Source organism: Colletotrichum siamense (assembly GCF_013390195.1).
Source record: "Colletotrichum siamense strain Cg363 chromosome Unknown KSG_Cg363_contig03, whole genome shotgun sequence".
NCBI lineage: Eukaryota > Fungi > Ascomycota > Sordariomycetes > Glomerellales > Glomerellaceae > Colletotrichum > Colletotrichum siamense.
This window is the reverse complement of record NW_023501016.1, coordinates 6,573,275-6,590,640: the sequence shown is the minus strand read 5'-3', so window position 1 is coordinate 6,590,640 and position 17,366 is coordinate 6,573,275. Positions and strand designations below refer to the sequence as shown.

The 17,366-nt window shown below is 51.8% G+C and overlaps 4 protein-coding genes across 4 annotated transcripts; 3 read left to right on the top strand and 1 right to left on the bottom strand.

Moving 5' to 3' along the window:
• Window positions 1-274: 274 nt before the first annotated feature.
• Window positions 275-1,977, top strand: fmqE-3 (MFS transporter fmqE; the record flags this gene model as incomplete). Its single annotated transcript, XM_036637600.1, has 4 exons — window positions 275-386; window positions 448-818; window positions 871-1,061; window positions 1,113-1,977. 4 exons carry the CDS (start codon window positions 275-277, stop codon window positions 1,975-1,977), a joined length of 1,539 nt encoding a protein of 512 aa, XP_036498646.1.
• Window positions 1,978-7,849: 5,872 nt separating this feature from the next.
• On the top strand, window positions 7,850-9,879 carry ITP1-6 (Itaconate transport protein; the record flags this gene model as incomplete). The annotated part of the gene is made up of 5 exons (XM_036637599.1): window positions 7,850-8,290; window positions 8,345-8,585; window positions 8,647-8,715; window positions 8,774-9,223; window positions 9,281-9,879. 5 exons carry the CDS (start codon window positions 7,850-7,852, stop codon window positions 9,877-9,879), a joined length of 1,800 nt encoding a protein of 599 aa, XP_036498647.1.
• Window positions 9,880-13,233: 3,354 nt separating this feature from the next.
• On the top strand, window positions 13,234-14,922 carry CGCS363_v005749 (putative MFS-type transporter; the record flags this gene model as incomplete). Its single annotated transcript, XM_036637598.1, has 2 exons — window positions 13,234-13,640; window positions 13,719-14,922. The coding sequence occupies 2 exons, from the start codon at window positions 13,234-13,236 to the stop codon at window positions 14,920-14,922; spliced, it is 1,611 nt and encodes a 536-aa protein (XP_036497723.1).
• Window positions 14,923-15,130: 208 nt separating this feature from the next.
• On the bottom strand, window positions 15,131-16,410 carry tauD (Alpha-ketoglutarate-dependent taurine dioxygenase; the record flags this gene model as incomplete). The annotated part of the gene is made up of 3 exons (XM_036637597.1): window positions 15,131-15,687; window positions 15,744-16,079; window positions 16,125-16,410. 3 exons carry the CDS (start codon window positions 16,408-16,410, stop codon window positions 15,131-15,133), a joined length of 1,179 nt encoding a protein of 392 aa, XP_036497722.1.
• Between the last annotated feature and the right edge of the window lie 956 nt (window positions 16,411-17,366).

The following is a 17,366-nucleotide window of genomic DNA, read 5'->3' as shown; positions in this document are numbered from 1 at the left end:
CAATCATTATTCGCAGCCTGTTCTCTGGAGGGAATGTCGTAACGGATTTCCCGACAAGTATCAGTATTGGGCCCTTAATGTTACCCCGGATTTACCCCAGAAAACCCCCAAAAAGTCTCCCCGGATATTCCATGACCAAAACTGCTATCGCGGACATTTAATCAAGATCCCACTCCGCCTCCACTCAATGATTGATACCGGTATCCGATCATCGACAACATGGCTTCACCCGACGTTGACAAGCAAGCCGTTTCCCGAGTCCAGTCATCTTGAGATGGCGACAAAACCCGGGCTGGAGGGCCACGCCGGCGAGGCCATTGTCCGCGAAGAGCTCGCTCTCTCCATCAGCGAAAATGCCAAGAGACACTGGCGAGCCTTGCTAATCTGTAAGACTGCTTGCCCTCCGACTCCTAACATGACATGAGATGTAAGCTGACTCCCTCCAAGCATCTGTCGGGTTTACCGCCGGCATCGCGTTCGCCTACGATACCACTGCCAACGGAGCCTCCATCTCGATGCCTTCTTTCTTGCTGTACTTCGGAGACATTGGCTCCACTGGACCCTATCTGCCCTCGATCTGGACTTCGCTATGGACGGCCATGTCGTCTCTGACCCAGGCTCTCGGCGCCATCCTCGTCGGCTTCATCGCGGATAGATACGGTCGAAAGTGGCCATCTTGTGCGGCAGCGATCTTGACACTTATCGGGGCGGCTGTCCAATACATCGCTGTGCAACAGGCGACTCTGATGGGAGGGAAGATGATTACCGGCCTGGGCATCGGTGCAGTGATGGCTACAGCGACAACATACATTAGCGAGGTACGATTAAAGCAAGGGGATGTCTAGGGACCAGGACTGATATGCCACTCAGGTTGCGCCCTTGAAGCTGCGAGCACCGCTGCAAACTGGCTTAGTAGTGTTCGTCATCTTCAGCCAAGGCTTGGCGTTGGCCATGGTCCGTCTTTTCGTCCCAGACATTCGAGAGCAAGCATTCAGAACCGTTATTGCGATTCAATGGGGTGTGGGAGGTCTAGCTCTGCTGGCCTGGGCTGCGGCCCCTGAGTGGGTTCCGTTCCCCTGAGCGACTGACACCAGTAGTGCTAACAGCACAAGGTCCCCCTTATGGCTGGTTAGAAAGGGCAAAATCGAGGCTGCTCGGCAGGTCATGCGAAAGATTTATGGCCCTAATCAACCAGATGAGCGACTCGAGTACGAGATACGTGCCATCCAGGCCGAGCAAGAGTTCGAGGCCAACAATAAAGCCACGTACATGGCTTGTTTTCAGGGGACCAACCGGAAGAGGAGTCTTACTGTCGCGTTTCTCTACTCTACGGCCAACATCGGCGGCGCCTCGTTCCTTGCTCAGAACATCTACTTCCTCATCACAGCTGGTCTTGAGGCGGTGCACTGCTTCGATGTCGGGATTGGGGGCTTCGGACTGGCGGTCTTGATCATCCTGACGAGCGGAGTCTACCTGAAGTACGTCAACAGGCGCAACGTCGTGTTGATAGGCTTGGTTCTCAACCTGTTGGTGATGGTGATCATCGGCGCCCTTTACTGGGCAGACAAAAAGGGCGGCCTATGGGCTATTGCTGTTCTGATGAACATCCTCATCTCTCTGCAGTCCAGTCTGCTCCAGGGGGCGGGTTGGCCTATCGCCGCTGAAATCCCCTCGTATTCCCTCCGAGCAAAGACCCTCTCCATCGGCATTTGCGCGCAGACATTCACCACTTGGGTCTTCAACTTCATCACCCCGTACATGTACAACGTCGACTCTGGGAACCTCGGCGCAAGGACAGGCTGGATCTATGCCGGGACGTCGGTGTTTTTGTTCATTGGTGGCTGGCTTTGGATACCGAATACTACTGGGATGACGACGGAAGAGATTGATCATGCGTATGAGTCGGGAGTGGCGCCAAGGAACTTTAGGAAACAGGCGTTGGTTGCGCCAGATGGAGGCAAGCGGGATTCCGTTTAGAATCTCACGCTGGCGTTGTTAAATTTGCAGATAGGACATCGCGCTCAGAAGAGCTATCTACGTGCACCATACGCGTATTGGTTTCAAAGAAGTGACCAGATTAAGCGTCATGCAGGTGGTTTTTGTGATCTTTGTAACGGGAATGGCGTGCAAGGGCCTGCAATGATTCCAAGTTGGATTACTGGAAGTCCGTAAAGTTTGCGCTCTACGGTCTACCGTTTCTACTGCCTTTCGGTCGTGATTTACTGCTGTGAGGTTTACAGGCATGATCATGGCTTAGCACTGGATTCAAGGAGGCGATTATGGGTCGAAGTCTCAACAGGCTCTGGCTTGTAGTCGCCGATCAACAAGCTCCCCGCTGCTTCTCGAATAACGGGGCCATCGCTGCGTGGACTGGTAGCTTCGAACAACAACAGATGAATCCGGCAGTGTCAAAAGGAATGCAACTGGCCCCTGTCCTTGCCGACTCTATTTAGGGCGTTTGAACTGGCCACGGCGCCGGGACTGGAGAGCGATGGGTCCCATCAGGGATGAAAGGCCGGCCTGTAGATGCGATGAATCGTGCGCCACCGTTTGGTCCGAGTTATTACCGAGTAGTCTGTCATCGAACGAGTGATGGACGGACATGAAGTAGCCGAAAGACGTGACAGTCTTGAAATGCGAACCTCTGGCGTCTCAAGTCACTAATCATTCATCATGGCACAAGATTACAACGAAATACATGTGTGCTGTAGTAAGGGTCGCTGATATCACTACTTGCATCGCCTGCATAACTGACATCACTAGAAAGAAACAAAATCAGGTACAATTGAGCGGGGGAAGGACCTCCAGTTACAAGATTTGCGGATGCCTTCATTTACCGCCTCATCAGCCCGTGTTGAGAACGGCCCCAGTTATCCATCATCCATCTGTGACGGACGACTTTCAATCGATTCCAATACATCCATTCGTGACATGCCCAGTTCTCTCAGACGACCTGAAACCCGGCGCCGAGTTGAAAGTGTGCCCATGCCGGTGGTACAAGTAAGCTCCTGATGTTGATAGTGCTGCCGCAGATGTACGCGTACCTGATGAGAAACCTCGCGGCCCAAGACAACCTCATGGTTTCATGTGGGCAAAGGAGGAGTCGCAAAGCGACAGAGGGCCTTCTTTGATTGTGATGTGATGATGGAATTTGTGACTCCCGAAGAAAGCTGCTTGCGCATGTAGAATCGGCGGAGCGCGGTGAGAGAGAGAGGTTGCTCACGTGGTGCGTTTGAAAGGGGGGACAGCAAGCGGCGATGGGTGAGTATTTAAGTGTGCATTCTAGCGAATGCGAGAAATCGCAGTATCAACTAAAAAGCTCCTGGCATATCAATGAAGACATTGTTGACGCGTCGATGCCACATTGGCGAGAGCCTTCAGAACGCCGAGGTCATGAGCGAATGGTGTACAGGATAAATGGGATTACGCCGGTTGGAACCAAACCGGATAGGATGGGTAAACGCGGGGGGATAAGCTCACCAAGCCTCCAAGCCCCTTACTTCCCATAGCTTCGGAAATCGTAGCCGACTTGCAATCTGGGGCACAGCGCTCGGGCGAGCTGCCAACCTCTCCAGCTACACCCCCACGCCAGAGACATCGTCCCCGAAGGCCGATAGAAATGGCGGCACAAAGCTGGCTGCGCCTTCTCCTTGTTCCACACCAAGCGAAATTTGGATCGTTAATGATACTGGTCGTGATCGAATTAGAAATCTATCCACTTGTGTCACTTGTTCTCGAAGCCGTCGGATTGGGTCTCTGCCGGTGTAGAAGGCTCCAAGGGTCACGGAGTGCGGGCTTGACCAAGACGCCGCGTAAGTTTGACTCGGCGTAGTTTCGGCTGTCAAGTTCGAAGATCGACGCTCGAGTATTTACAGAACAAGCTTACCGGACATCACTGGCATCATGGTTGGCCTTGTTTCGTCTCATACGCTTGCCCAGTCAGTAGTCGCAGCGCGCCCAGCATTTCCGAGTAGATGCTGTAGACCCTCATCAATAACAACAGAGGCGGTACTAAAAGCTCACGTGCCTTGTTGTAGTACATTTACGGCGTTCGTGGGCAGCAATTGCGAGTCCTGACCAAGAAATAGTTGGTGTTCGGAGGCTAGACCTGAGCTGGTATTCCAGGTCGGACCTTGCTGTCGTAGATGAACAGCATCCTGTCAAACCACAGCACTGGTAATATATGTGATCATGGACATATTGTCAATGGCGAGTCATGCCGGAAGAATACGGAGAATACGCAGAGTTGCTCGGACAATGATGCTGAGAATTTGGGCCCTGAAGCACGCGATACCAGCGACTGTAACTGTCTACCTGTCACGTCAAGTTACAGTGCACTTGGCATCCAGAACAGCCCATTTCTGCCCAAGAGTACACGAGGCTTCATAACCGAGCTAGGATTGAGACCTTATCGGGAATTGGCATTCATGGCTGTTTCATCAAGCAGGGCGAGCTTTCTTTTGGCTCGGATGAGGCTACGCTGAAGCTCCCTTCGACGTGGACCCATGAAAACACAAGACGAAAATAACTAAAACGAAATTGTGACCGGGTCTAGAGAAAGCCAAAAGGGATGAAGGGAGATTTCAGTATCAGCACGGTCTTGTATAGCCCCCCGTACGGGTCTGATACCATCGTGTCGCCCTCGGAGACCTCGGCGGTACATGGATATCACCGAGCTAAGCCGAGTTTGCTGCCCACAACATAGCAGACTACGCAACAGAGGGAGATCACTTGGATTCGCAAACGTAATTGTCCAACACGTGTTGGTAGTAGATTTAGCCACTGGCGAGGGGCCCTGTCAATTGGATCTTGATTGTGCACTTCTACTGGTCCTTATGCTAGGAGAAGGGAGAACATTGCTCCACGGAGCAGAGGTCGGAGTAAACGCCGGTAGCTGGGCTGCAATTTTCTACCGTCTAGACTGCGCTCCTCGATTTGATCACGTCTTTCTATGTCAAATTTCTAATTTTAAGGGGATTTGATTTCTTTCTTTTTTGTGCTGCGGACAACCGAGCCCTGGTTGTTCTGCCATTCCTTGACATCCAACTACAACATCGCTCCAGTCCGAATCAAACCGTCTCAACATGAAAGCTGCATATCAAGTTGTTCTCGGTACCAAGACGGGTGGAAGCAGCATAAGTGACACCTGGGAAGGCACGTTGCCTTTCCTGGTACATCTCTTGGCTGGTCTACGCTCATGGTCTCGACAATAAACAGCCCCTGAAGATCTTGCAGGCGACATTGACTAGAACTGTGCTATAACCTCGCCAACGTTTATGATCTCTCACTTTTCTTAGATAGGAAGGAAGATCTTGGATGGTTGGTATCGTTTGCCACATGAAGCTCTAGATGAGATCATTGTTGGAACCTTCCACATCTGTCATCGGCACCTCATAGATGTCAGTTCGTCTTTAGTGTTCAGACGGGATAGGCTCAGATTCTGCAGATATCCACGTTCAATACTTCATGGGAGCGTACAATGACACGTGAAAAAGTCATGGGATGAGGCTTTCAGATGCAACTTGGGCGATGTGATTCTCTTACGTCCGACTTACACCCTGATCCGCTTCTCGAAGTTCACGCACAGTCCCTCTCACCAAGGTTCCGTGACACGATCCATGCCCCGGCTGTGCCGACTGATAGAATTTTCTTTTCGGATTGCCTCTGGGTTTCGAGTCAAGCGCTACTACCGCCCTTGCATGTGTAAAAGCTGTTCATCCCACCCGTGTCCTACAGTCGTCGGATGTCTGGGAGGGCTTCACTATTGCGAGGTGAAGTTGCAAGGCTCTTCCCTTAAAATGATGCTATAATAAGACTAAGATATGTTCGAGGAGGAAAAACAAGTGAGGATCTCCAAGCCTGGATACTAAGATTCCGAAGACTGTCGATCGGGAGACACAGACCTACTTACGATAAGCAATTTTCTGACGCGTCAAACTCTCGTGGACACTCCCCCGTCCATTAAACCGTCAACGCCTTCATGTGCCCACGCCAAGAAAGGATATTCTCAATTATTTCTTGGCAACGGCTATAAGCGATTGGGCACCTGAACCAACGCACCTTGACATCAAGTAGTGGGACGGTGGACAGCGATCTACGCCCGTATCCGCCGCACCGCCGCATGTTTACACACAAAGACTGGGATCTTTCACTTGACACATCATAAGTCTCACCGAGTTCGTTTTCAGTCTAGGAGGATGCATCTGAATGTACAGACCAGCGTCTTGAAAGCGCTGATACCCACATTGCTGCCAGACATTCAAGTGATCTGTGAGGGATAGTGATCTCCCGGGACCACTTGGGGTCGTTCGTCTCGGAAGAGCTCCATATATAGTATCATCGCTCTGTCACAACAGCTTATCTAAGTAGCGATTTAGGTTGCCCCGGCTGGGGTGTGGCTCCCATTGGACCCGCTCGGAAACTTACCCCCCAAAACGGAGCATGCTCTTAGCATCCCATTTGTGAGGGATTCATGCTTAACTCCACCACGACGGACTGTTCCATGATGTTGAATATGATGAGCCATAGGCCGGAGACTTATATTGCGCGGCTTCTTTACATGTGCAAGGTGTCTCCCTGATCCGTTTACATGTCGAGCAAGCTCTTGGTTCGCTGACAACCGTCCAAACTGACACATCAAGTATATTTCTCTCGCTATCTCAGGGGTGTCTGTTTACCATCGTACCAGGGTCAGCACTGCCACGGATATGATGTGTTCAAAGGAGTGAATAGATTACGCGCCTACCTGCTGTGTCTCCCTGCCATCCGTTTCCGCCACAACATGAAGGCTCCCGCAAGGATCGACGCTCCCGCTGTTTTCAAGGGGAATCAGAAACAGTAGTCTTGCAAATGAGCTGACCAGGGGGGGATATTTTACCAACACTGCCCAATATCACCACTAGCACAACACCCGTGCTGGGTACGTATGCTGAGCGCCTATCCATTGGCTAGACTGGTCGGAAGCTTTTCAACGGGTGTGGGAAACCGAGTGGAAACCGTGAAATCCTGAGATGTTGGGGCGGATCAGAGACCGGTGATGTTCTTGCCTTGTCCTCCACATTTGAATGACGTGCCGGCGCCGACTCTTACGGTTTAAGTACCCCTCATGAAAGTCCACATTATCTCGACTTTCAGATCCCGATGTCAAGCCAAGACTTCATGATCTATCAAGCCCAATCAACGTATGAGGGGATTCAGGCGCCAAGAGGGGGCTCGGCGGTGATCGAAACGATCTTGAGATACCGGGAGGATGCGGGCAGGCCGGTAGTTGCAGCCAGCGGGACGTTTCGGGGCCCGCACAACAAGGAAAGATATGAGCTTGTTTAACAAGACTCTCCACTGAGCATGATTGCACACGCTCAGCCTCTGGGTCGTCACAAGCGAAGATACGGTGCCGACCAATGGCGCGTGCAACCTGCAACACGAGAGAATATTCGCTGAGACCTGGTAGACCAGATAGACCTGCCCGTTTCCGATTAAGGCAACCGAGACTCCCCAGCAGACCCACGGAGGCCGCGGGTGGGACCCAGCCATCCCTGGTAAATACGGCGCCGGTCCGTTGAAGCGGCTGAAGACTTGCGTGGCTGCTACGCTACTACGTTGGCCCACTCGATGCCCGTGCTCCGTGAAAGCTTGTAAGACTGGAACGGTTACTTATCTTCATCGGCGTTAAGGAGGTTTAAGACGCCATATTAAGGGGGCTGTTGATATGAATTCGACATGCTGTCTCAAGATATCCTCGATCGTTACGCTTCGTTCTTCTTTCACTTAAAAGTTTGTGCTTGTTTTCTGAATTTCTGCATCTGTCTTTTGTTCATGCTCCTCATTAGAAATCTGACTTTAGACTGCCATGGCGCTCCCTCGATACCCGAGCGAGTACATGGAGATGACCGACAATGTGGCTGGTGAAGCTTCGAAGAATTCCAACGCCCAAGGCCGCCTGGCGCGGGACTTGGGCCATAGACCTGGCAAATCCGATGGTGTTGTCTTCCGGGAAGACTCATACATCCCCGGCGATAACAGCAAATACGACTTCTTTCCGCGAGCCCAGAACCGTCACAAGTCCCTACCGCCGCTACCCTTGGTGTACTTGTCTTCCAGCAACCGGCCAGAGAAGCTCTATGACTACGATTCGTCTGGCGCATCAACACCTCGCCCATCGCCCGATCCCCCCTATCACGTCTTTTCGAAAAATGAAAAATGGATGGTTATTGTGATCATTGGGGCCGCTGGCTTATTCTCTGGTCTTTCATCGAACATCTACTTCCCGTCTCTGGACGCGATTGCTCAGGTGTGTTGGAGAGGTGACATGAAAACAACTTCAGCTAATCAGTCTTCACTCCAGGATCTGAAAGTTAGCTTAAACATGGTGTCTCTTACCATCACATCGTACCTGATCATTCAAGGCATATCTCCATTGCTTTGGGGGTCCATATCTGATGTTCTCGGCCGACGCCCCATTTACATTGCTTCATTCGCTGTCTACATTGTTGCCAACATTGCTTTGAGTTTCTCTCCTAGCTTTGCAATCCTGTTGGTCTTCAGGGGCCTTCAGGCAGCAGGAAGTGCTTCGACAGTCAGTATTGGTATGATATGCAGAAAGAAAGTACAAGTCATCGAGTCCTCGGGCACTAATGCACTACATAGGAAATGGCGTCATTCAGGATATCTCTCCCTCTTCCGAAAGAGGAGGTTTCATAAGCTTTTACCAAGCGAGTAAGAATAACATATTCCTTGAGCTGGTTCTTGATCATTGCTCATGGGTGTGACACAGTTCGAAATTTTAGCATAGCCGTCGGCCCCGTCCTCGGCGGATTACTCTCCAACTACTTTGGCTTTCGTTCGATTTTCGTGTTTCTCCTCATCATCTCAACCATCACTCTCGCCGTCATCATTACGTTCCTTCCCGAGACCATGCGCAGCATTGTCGGCAATGGTAGCATTCGACTCGATGGAATGTACAGACCCCTCGCCCGATACATTCGCGGAGATCCTGAATACGTTGAACAGGGCTCGGTGAAGTCTTCGCCGCGAAAGAAGGTGACTTTCATGACATTCGTCGAGCCTCTAAGGCTCTTGATCCAGAAGGACATTCTTATCAACCTCGTTTTCGGCGGCATCATCTACGCCATTTGGAGTATGGTGACATCCAGTACCACGGGTATCTTCAAGGAAAGCTTTGGCCTGAACGAGCTCCAAATCGGACTCTGCTACCTGCCCAATGGTAAGTCTATTCGTCTTTGTAAAAGTCCCTAATAAGTACTCACCATCCCTCACACAGGCCTCGGAACTATTGTTGGATCAACAATCGTTGGTAAACTGATGAACAAGGACTTTGCTGCGGCCGAAGCGGCATACAAGTCAGCTCGAAACGAGCCATCCAAGAAGAAGCTATCATCGAAGGATGTGCCGGCAGACTTCCCCATTGAACGAGCACGGTTACGAAGACTTCCTTGGGCTGTGGTAATCTTCGTTATTACAACAGCTGGTTACGGCTTCAGCATGGCGTACCCCTCGATCACGAGCCTCGCTGGCTGGATCGCAGTCCCGCTAGTGTTGCAATTTTTCATTGCAGCTACCAGCAACGCTGTCTTCGCTCTGAACCAAACCTTGGTATCAGACCTCTGCCCAGGCAAGGGCGCGAGTGCTACTGCCATCAACAATTTGGTTCGCTGTAGCTTGGGTGCCGTGGGCGTTGCCTTTGTTGAGCAAATGATCGCTCTTGCGGGAGTTGGACCGACGTTTCTAGGCTTAGCGCTGATCACGGTATCCGTGACGCCGTTAGCTGTGATTCATTGGAACTGGGGCCAGCAGTGGAGAGCCGAGAGGATGATGGCTAAGGAGGTGGCAGATGAGGAGAATGCCAAAAGCAAGAACTGAACTGCTGGCAGACTTGCGTCTCGCGCTAAGATAGAGCAGTGAAGGCTTGGTTTACATCGGAAGATTGTAGATATGCGGAAAGGAAAAGACAACAAGGATAGACAAAACCATACAACACATTTTCATAGATAGATATAAACTACTGATAGAATCTAGAGCTCACTGAACATCTTTCAGGTGGATTCCACTTCGACCTCTACCACGCAAAAGTATCTTCTTCGTGATGTCCCTCTCCGACAAGACGTAGCATTGTGGGGCGACTTCGAGTGCCCGCAGTTGACCACAATCCGACCTCCGGACGAAACACGGCCAGCGAGGAACATATTTATGTACCGGCGTGCTGCACCACCAGGCGCACGAATTCGGTTCCGTATGGCATGTTTGGTCCAGAACCCAAATTTGTATGATTTCGGACAGATGCCATAAAAGTGACCTGCGTTCATTGAGCTTCTCGAGCCTGCTGTGACCATCCCATGACGACATGTCTTCCACCACCCAATAGTCAAGTCTGCAAATTGGGGCCGTAAGATTCCAGATTGCGCCTGTCACAACATTCTGGATGTTGGAGAACCAATCAAACTGGTGCGAAAAAAAAAGTTTAGGATCGAATGCAAAGTTAATGAAATCCGTGTTCCAGTTGATGCGAGGGTCGGCTGGGATTTTGCGCTGATTCGTCCATGGGACAAGGGCACCACGTGAAGGTACCGAGGACCATGTGCGGCAATTCTCATCATCATATTCTCGATGATTATATTCGTGGAATAAGGACCATGTGGGGAGCCAGAACCGGGGGCGAAGACGGGAGGCCACGGAGCTGGACACTCTATCGATGGTAGTGTCGATGTCGTTGTAGTGTTTGCTCGAGGAACTTGCTGCGTGGAAACACCATGTCAACGTGTTGAAGGTCCAGGTTGACCAACGGGTATCCGACTTGCTAGGCAGCCCTCTTTTGTCGCCGTTGTTCCACTGATACTCTTTGATCATGAAGTGACGAGGTTCGAGGTAGAACTGTTCCCAGACCAAGAGTTTGATCTCTATCGGAAACTTCGAGAATTGAGGAAATGATCTTTCTGTCATGCCTACGACAGCGCCGTTGAAGGCCAGGACAACTAAAAGAACGGACTTTGTAGGAATCGTGTCCTTGTGAACACATCGCTTGCTCTTCGGGAGGGGGAAAAATGGATTAGACACAGAGACTGCCTCAGGGAACACTTCGGAAAAAACTCAGTTTGTTAACTTTTCATTGAACCTCTGAGCTCTAGCTACTAGCAGCCGTCAAGGTGACAATGTCATGAGCCGAGCAGCAGCCACGGCAGCTCTTACACGCAGGAGTGGAACGTCAAGCGCGAAAGAAGCAAAGTACGCACAACGTCAATTGAACCCATCTTCGTGAAATCAAAAAAAAACCTCTCTCTTGAGTTTCTCAATCACTGCAACTCCAGACAACGCCATCCTGATCTTTACGAGAGTATATCTCTTGCGGCAAGTAGATGCTTCCGCGCAATGATCAGCCCCAGTTATCGCCAGTGCCGTAAACGCCACTTTGATTGAGATAGACCCGCAGCACCGTTGTGGACGGCCCGCAGCGTTAGATCTGCCCCGGGCACGCCACTAATGGCCCTGATAGCCTGTCCGTGAATTGGCGGTCTCTACCGGCGAACTCACGTGGCCTAAAAGGCAAAATGTCACTCTAAAAAGAGTGCTGAGGCGAAGAAGCGCATGCGAGTATGGGTGGGAAGGAATTGGGAACTACAAAAGCTAGTCTCCTGTATTAGGTACGTCGAATAGAAGGTCCAAGTATACCGAAAGTGGCTGGCAGGAATGTTCTGAGTATCGCACCCTTTCGCCGTACCTTTCTAGAGCATACACTACCTTAGGCTTGGAGATTCAATCCTATGGTTTCATTTCACACGTCGCTTGTGATGACCGATCGCGTGTCCAGCCCGATGGTCATTCAGACGTGAACATCTCACGTGGATACAACGCACCATGTGCTGATAAACCAGACCTCTCCGGCTGGCTCAATATGTCAACCATCGCCATTCTTTACCCCAATATCACCGACTCATATGTCACTGGCGGATGGAGCATGTTGCGAGAGTAGAATCAGTTCACACACTCAGATCTGTAACCGCCGAGAGTGGCGCAGAAAGGCCTCGGAGATAACGGAATACGATGAAGCAGCACAGTTGGACGGGTTCTGAAATTGTGACGAACCTTTACGAGCTGAAGTTTTATTGCTTCAATGGGAGAGTTACTCGGCTTAGCTTGAGTTTGTCGATCTTGAAGTAATATCCCGAAAAGATGCCCATAAGAGGATCTTGGTTGCCCACCTAACGTGAAATTGGACAGGGAGCTCCCCTGAAATAGCGTGTTCGTGGCCTTGAACTCCATAGCTTAAATCTGAACAAGCCTTGGGGCCTCTGCGGTGAGCAGCATCTTATATAGCTTGGAGGCGTGGTCAGTCAACCCAAATATGCCTTATCCCCAGCCCGGGACGTAGTCTGATAACCGCCTCGGATCTCTTGCACGAGAACTGAAGCACTCAAACACCAAGAAGCATGCTCAACTAGCCAAGTGGCTCTGTCCAAAACCAAGGAAAAGGAGAAATTGCAACGGCACATCTTTCATACAACGACAAAATCGCCAAGCTTTAGGGTTTCGAGGCAGCTTCTGGCCAGAAGAGGCGCAGGCATCACTCAAAGAACGAGAACGAGCAAGCAGCGGAGTGGCGATAGATTATAGCAAATCCAAGTGATTTTATGATGCAATCACAACTCGAGTGCACCCTTTTCCTTAATGAGGGTGCTACCAAGTGGCGGAGGGAATATCGGGATCATAAGATGAAGTGGTCATTTATGCCAGCGGTCTTCCAAGTAAGACACCTTCAATGTGAGCGTAGACGTAGTTGGTCGAAGAAACAACACCCACAAATAAATACCGATGGCCTCTCTCTTTCAAAATTTCTCGCTGATGGCGATGGCCCCCGCTCGTCCCAAGTTTAGAGAACTCAAGGCGGGTAAATCGGCGGCACTTGGGCCACGAACGGGTTGTTTTGTGTGTATGCACGTTTCAAAACGGACGTGTACACCAACCTTATCTGACCGACACACGAAGTATGCCAAAACGAAGACAGCCCCAGGTGAGTTCGGAAAAAAAGAGTTCATACAAGTGGCTATATTTGGCACCGTTTCAAGTCGGCATGTAGGGATAGTGACGTAGGAACGGCCTGTCAATGTCAGTCTTGCTCCCGCCGTTGTGATGGACGAGGGGCCGTGCCTCTTATAACGAACGGCCCGTCCAGCATCCCACAGCCATGGAAGTGTGCTCCCTCATCCTACGCTGCACGAGACAATGGACGCCAAGGACAACCAGACCTACCCGCGCAACGCCATCAGCCTGGAGTCCCTGCATCCAGCTGAGCCAAGCCCGGAGGTCGACAGCAAGAAGGACAGCCCGGTTACCTCGTCCGCGTCAGCGCCGCCTACCATCGTGGACGTTCCTGTTGACGATGCAGATACGCCAGCAGATGCAGATCCGACAAGTGAGGCTGATGCGAAGCTGAAGAGATGGGCCCGATGGGCTCTTTTCGTGATGGCGTTCTTCATGGGTGACGTTTCAGACGGTCTTGGTCCCTTCCTCGGAGTTTATCTCCAAGAACACGGGTGGGCTCCGGGGTTGCGCGGGTCAGTTCAGACAGTGAGCGGCGTGGCTACCATTCTGGCTACCGGGCCCATTGGTGCGTTGATAGACGCAACAAAGTGAGTTAGCTGATGCACCGCAATGCTGTGAGGATCGAACTAGACAGTGGCAAGTTGACTGATACTTGAACTCTCTAGATACAAGCGCATGATGGTAGCCGTCTGCGCCCTCCTTGTTGGTGTATCCCAAGGACTCAACCTCCTGTCTACACATCCTGCTCTCGTGTTCCTCACGCAGATCGTGTCCGCCGTCGCCGGCACGAGTATGGTGCCTTTGCTCGTCGCTCTCACACTGGGCATCTGCTCCGATGACAAGAGCAAGCACAGCTTCCGCACGCTCAATGGTCGAAATCAGGCGGCTAATCATGCGGGGAACATGGTCAGCGCCGGTCTGGCTGGGCTTCTTGGCTCGCATTTCGGATTGACGGCAGTGTTTTACCTGGTCATGGCATTTTGCGCGGCGACAATTGGCGTCGTATTTCTACTGCCAGAGCGAGCAATTGACCACAGAGCCGCAAGGGGAGGAGGACCTTCCCCCGATGATAACGGTAATCGAGAAGACATGCAAGAGAGGGGAAGAGCAGAGGCAGATGGAGAAACAGCCAGGGACATCAGTCCTCCAGTCGAGAGTCCCATGACCAGTCCGAAAGGCAAGAAGGAAAGGTTCACGAGCAAGTTCACCCAAAGGTTCAAGAACAGGGACCCATCGAAGCCTTCCAGAAGTGGGTTCAGGGGAGCCAGTATCCTGCTCAAAAACAAGCCTTTGGGTGTCGTTGCCATCACGATATTCTTGTTCCACCTCGGCAACGCTGCAATTCTCTTCCTCTACGGCCAGGCTCTCGTGGCCACAGGCCAGGGCGACCCCGCCGGAACCACTGGTCTTACTGTCATCATTGCACAGGGTACCATGATCATCATGTCATTCCTGACGGCGTGGCTCGCTGGCCGCTCCGGTTACTGGTTTGCCATTCTAATATCCTATGCTGTCTTGCCTATCCGTGCCGCCGTCGCCGGCCGGGTGATCAAGAGCTGGGGCGTTTGGCCTGTACAGATCCTCGATGGTGTTGGTGCAGGTATTCAGGGCGTCGCAATACCCGGACTGTTGGCCGTCATGATGGCTGGGACAGGGCGGGTTAACTTGGCTTTTGGTGTCGTCGGCGGTATCACCCGCCAGACGGGTGCATCTATCTCGCATTCGTTGGGAGGCTGGATAGCGCAGGAAAGGGGATACAGCTTTGCGCTGTACATCCTGGGTATCTTTCCGCTTTTCTCGCTGGCAATATGGGTAGGGTTTGTCAAGATGTTACGGCCGCTCATAGATAAGAAACCTGAAGAGGAGTGAGGACTAGACGAAGGGCAATTGGATCACAGAATCACGAAGGGATACTAGCCATTGTGCTTGAACTTCAACTATTGAGCCTGACTGATGTTGTCCACAACACTATCACCAGCACTTCCTTACTGCACCTCTTTAATACAAATGTATTTATCTAAGTATCCAATTACTAGTAGCGTAGTTGTTGATAATTGTACTACCCTACGTGAAGGCTTCAGGCCCCAGTCTCCTTAGCAAGAGCCTCAGCACGCAGAGCCTCTCGCCTGCTCAAACTTTGCGGGTCAAGGTATGGTCTCTCTCCAAGACTAACACTCCTTGAGCCAGACCTCTCGCCATAATCTCCTTCGAGGTAGTCGGGCGTAGCAGCGTGGTACACCGAGCGATTATCCCAGATTGCTACGTCGTTGACATTCTGCCAGCGGTGCCTAACTTGGAGGTCGTGGTTCTCCAACACGAGCTGCACGAACCAGTCCAGAAAGTGTTTTGATTCATCCTCTGACAGACCATTGATCTTCTCAACGTGATGACCAAAGGCGAAGACGCTCTTCCATCCGGTCACGGGGTTTGTGCGGATCACTGGGTGTATGGCCTCGAGGATCTCACCGACGTTCTCGGGGGCACCGCGCTCGGAAGAGAAGAGCTTGAACCCGTTGTTGTCAGCGGCTTGTTTGAATCCCGGCTGTGCGTATGTTGCCGTCAAGGTTTCGAGGAACTTCTGCAGAGGTTTAGAGATGCGATCGTACACCTCATAGCCTGATGCCCAGAGGGTGTCTAGGAATCTGTTAGTAAAGACCGCAGTCGGTGAGCGAAAGTGGGATACAACATACCTCCTCCCGTCTTTGGAAGTTGGGTAAGCCGTAACAGGGCGTAGTCACTTGGAACAGGTTCGAAGGTGATGTCGGAGTGCCATTGCGTCCTCTGGGTCTGCTTCTTGTTGTAGTTCAGGTACTTGTACAGGGACAGCTTCTTCGCGTTCGCGGATGAGATGACGCTGATCTCGTCGTCCTTGTCGTTTCCTCGAGCAGCATTGTTAACGGGATGGATGTGGAGCTTGGATGTAGCCGGCTTGCCCGAAAGCTCGCCGAGTCGCTGGACAAGTTCCTTCTGGAGGTCGTTGTCGATGTTGTCCTGCTTTCGGAAGAACACAACACCACGTTGTGAAACTGTAACGATTAGTACGAGGGCTTGTGGATGGAAGGAGTACCTACTGGTGATGGCGAGATCGCGAATGAGGTCATCGGAGTTGGGCGCTCTGAGGAGCTCCTTGATGTCGAGACTGGGGAATTCGCGACCGATGATTGGGGTGCTGTCGAAGTGCTCGTACTTATCCAATGCGCCACTCAGCTTTAAGGGCTCTTTGTGACCAGTGAGAACCTTTGGAAGCTCCTCCTCTTGGAGTTGAGGATTCTGGACGGCCAAAGACTCCTTGATGGGAATGGTCTTCGAGGGAGCCTCTTCGGGCTTCTGAGCTGTCGCTGTAGCTGCCGGCGCCATTGTCAATAATGCGAGAGCTGAAATTGGCTGTATCAATATTAAGGTTGCAACCGCCTCGCGCAGAAGAACGGGCGCTTTCCATTCCTTATAAACAACAGCAGTCGCTCCCACACCATATCCGCCGCGGCATTGCTCAGACTTGGGACGAGTTTACGCGATATCGCGCGATATGCAACTTAGATTTTGTCATGGCTACACATCAGACCTTGGCACCAATAGCTGTCTTCAGCATCTATCATCATGGGCGAAAACGAGCCCAGCGGAACTCGGCGGCACATGTCCACGCCGAGTCGGAGCCGTCAACCCGGCCCGCGACCCTCCATCTCGCCGCATCGTTGGTCTTGGCCAAAGTATCACGATGCGGGGAACCAATGGCAAGGCAATTGTTTCGAAAGGCATGTTGGGATACCGAGCAATCAGATGCGAGTTGTTTGCAAGAACCAGGGATCATGGGTGCCGCCGGTGGCGCAATTTTGGGACTGATCGCGAGCCGCGAGTGACCCCGCGACGGCTGACCAATACTGTCAAAGGGATTTGCTCGGGATGCGGAGATATTTCGTCTCAATTCTGAGTAACGCGACTCGTTGAAGATTGGAATGTGCATTGCTTGCCATGTGCGCGGGGTCGACAGCAACTTGGGAGTCTTGGGCGTCGTGGCTCAAGAACATGGTGGCTGGAGTGTGGCTAGCCCCTGGGCTCCGTATCTACTCACCTTGCTGAGATTTCATGACAATTGCTGCTGATAAAGAAGAACAATTGATTGTGGCCCGCGATGACGATGATGGGCCCGGCCTTGGGGATGTGGCCGCTGTCATTCAGATCTGCCCATGCGAACAAGCGCCGATCTGAAATCGCGCGCCCGCCGACGTCATCGATCTGTCACTGATATGAGCGCAGCTTTCGCAAGTTATACTGCACCAGCGTCATGTCTTCAGCGATTCATTCTGAATATATGT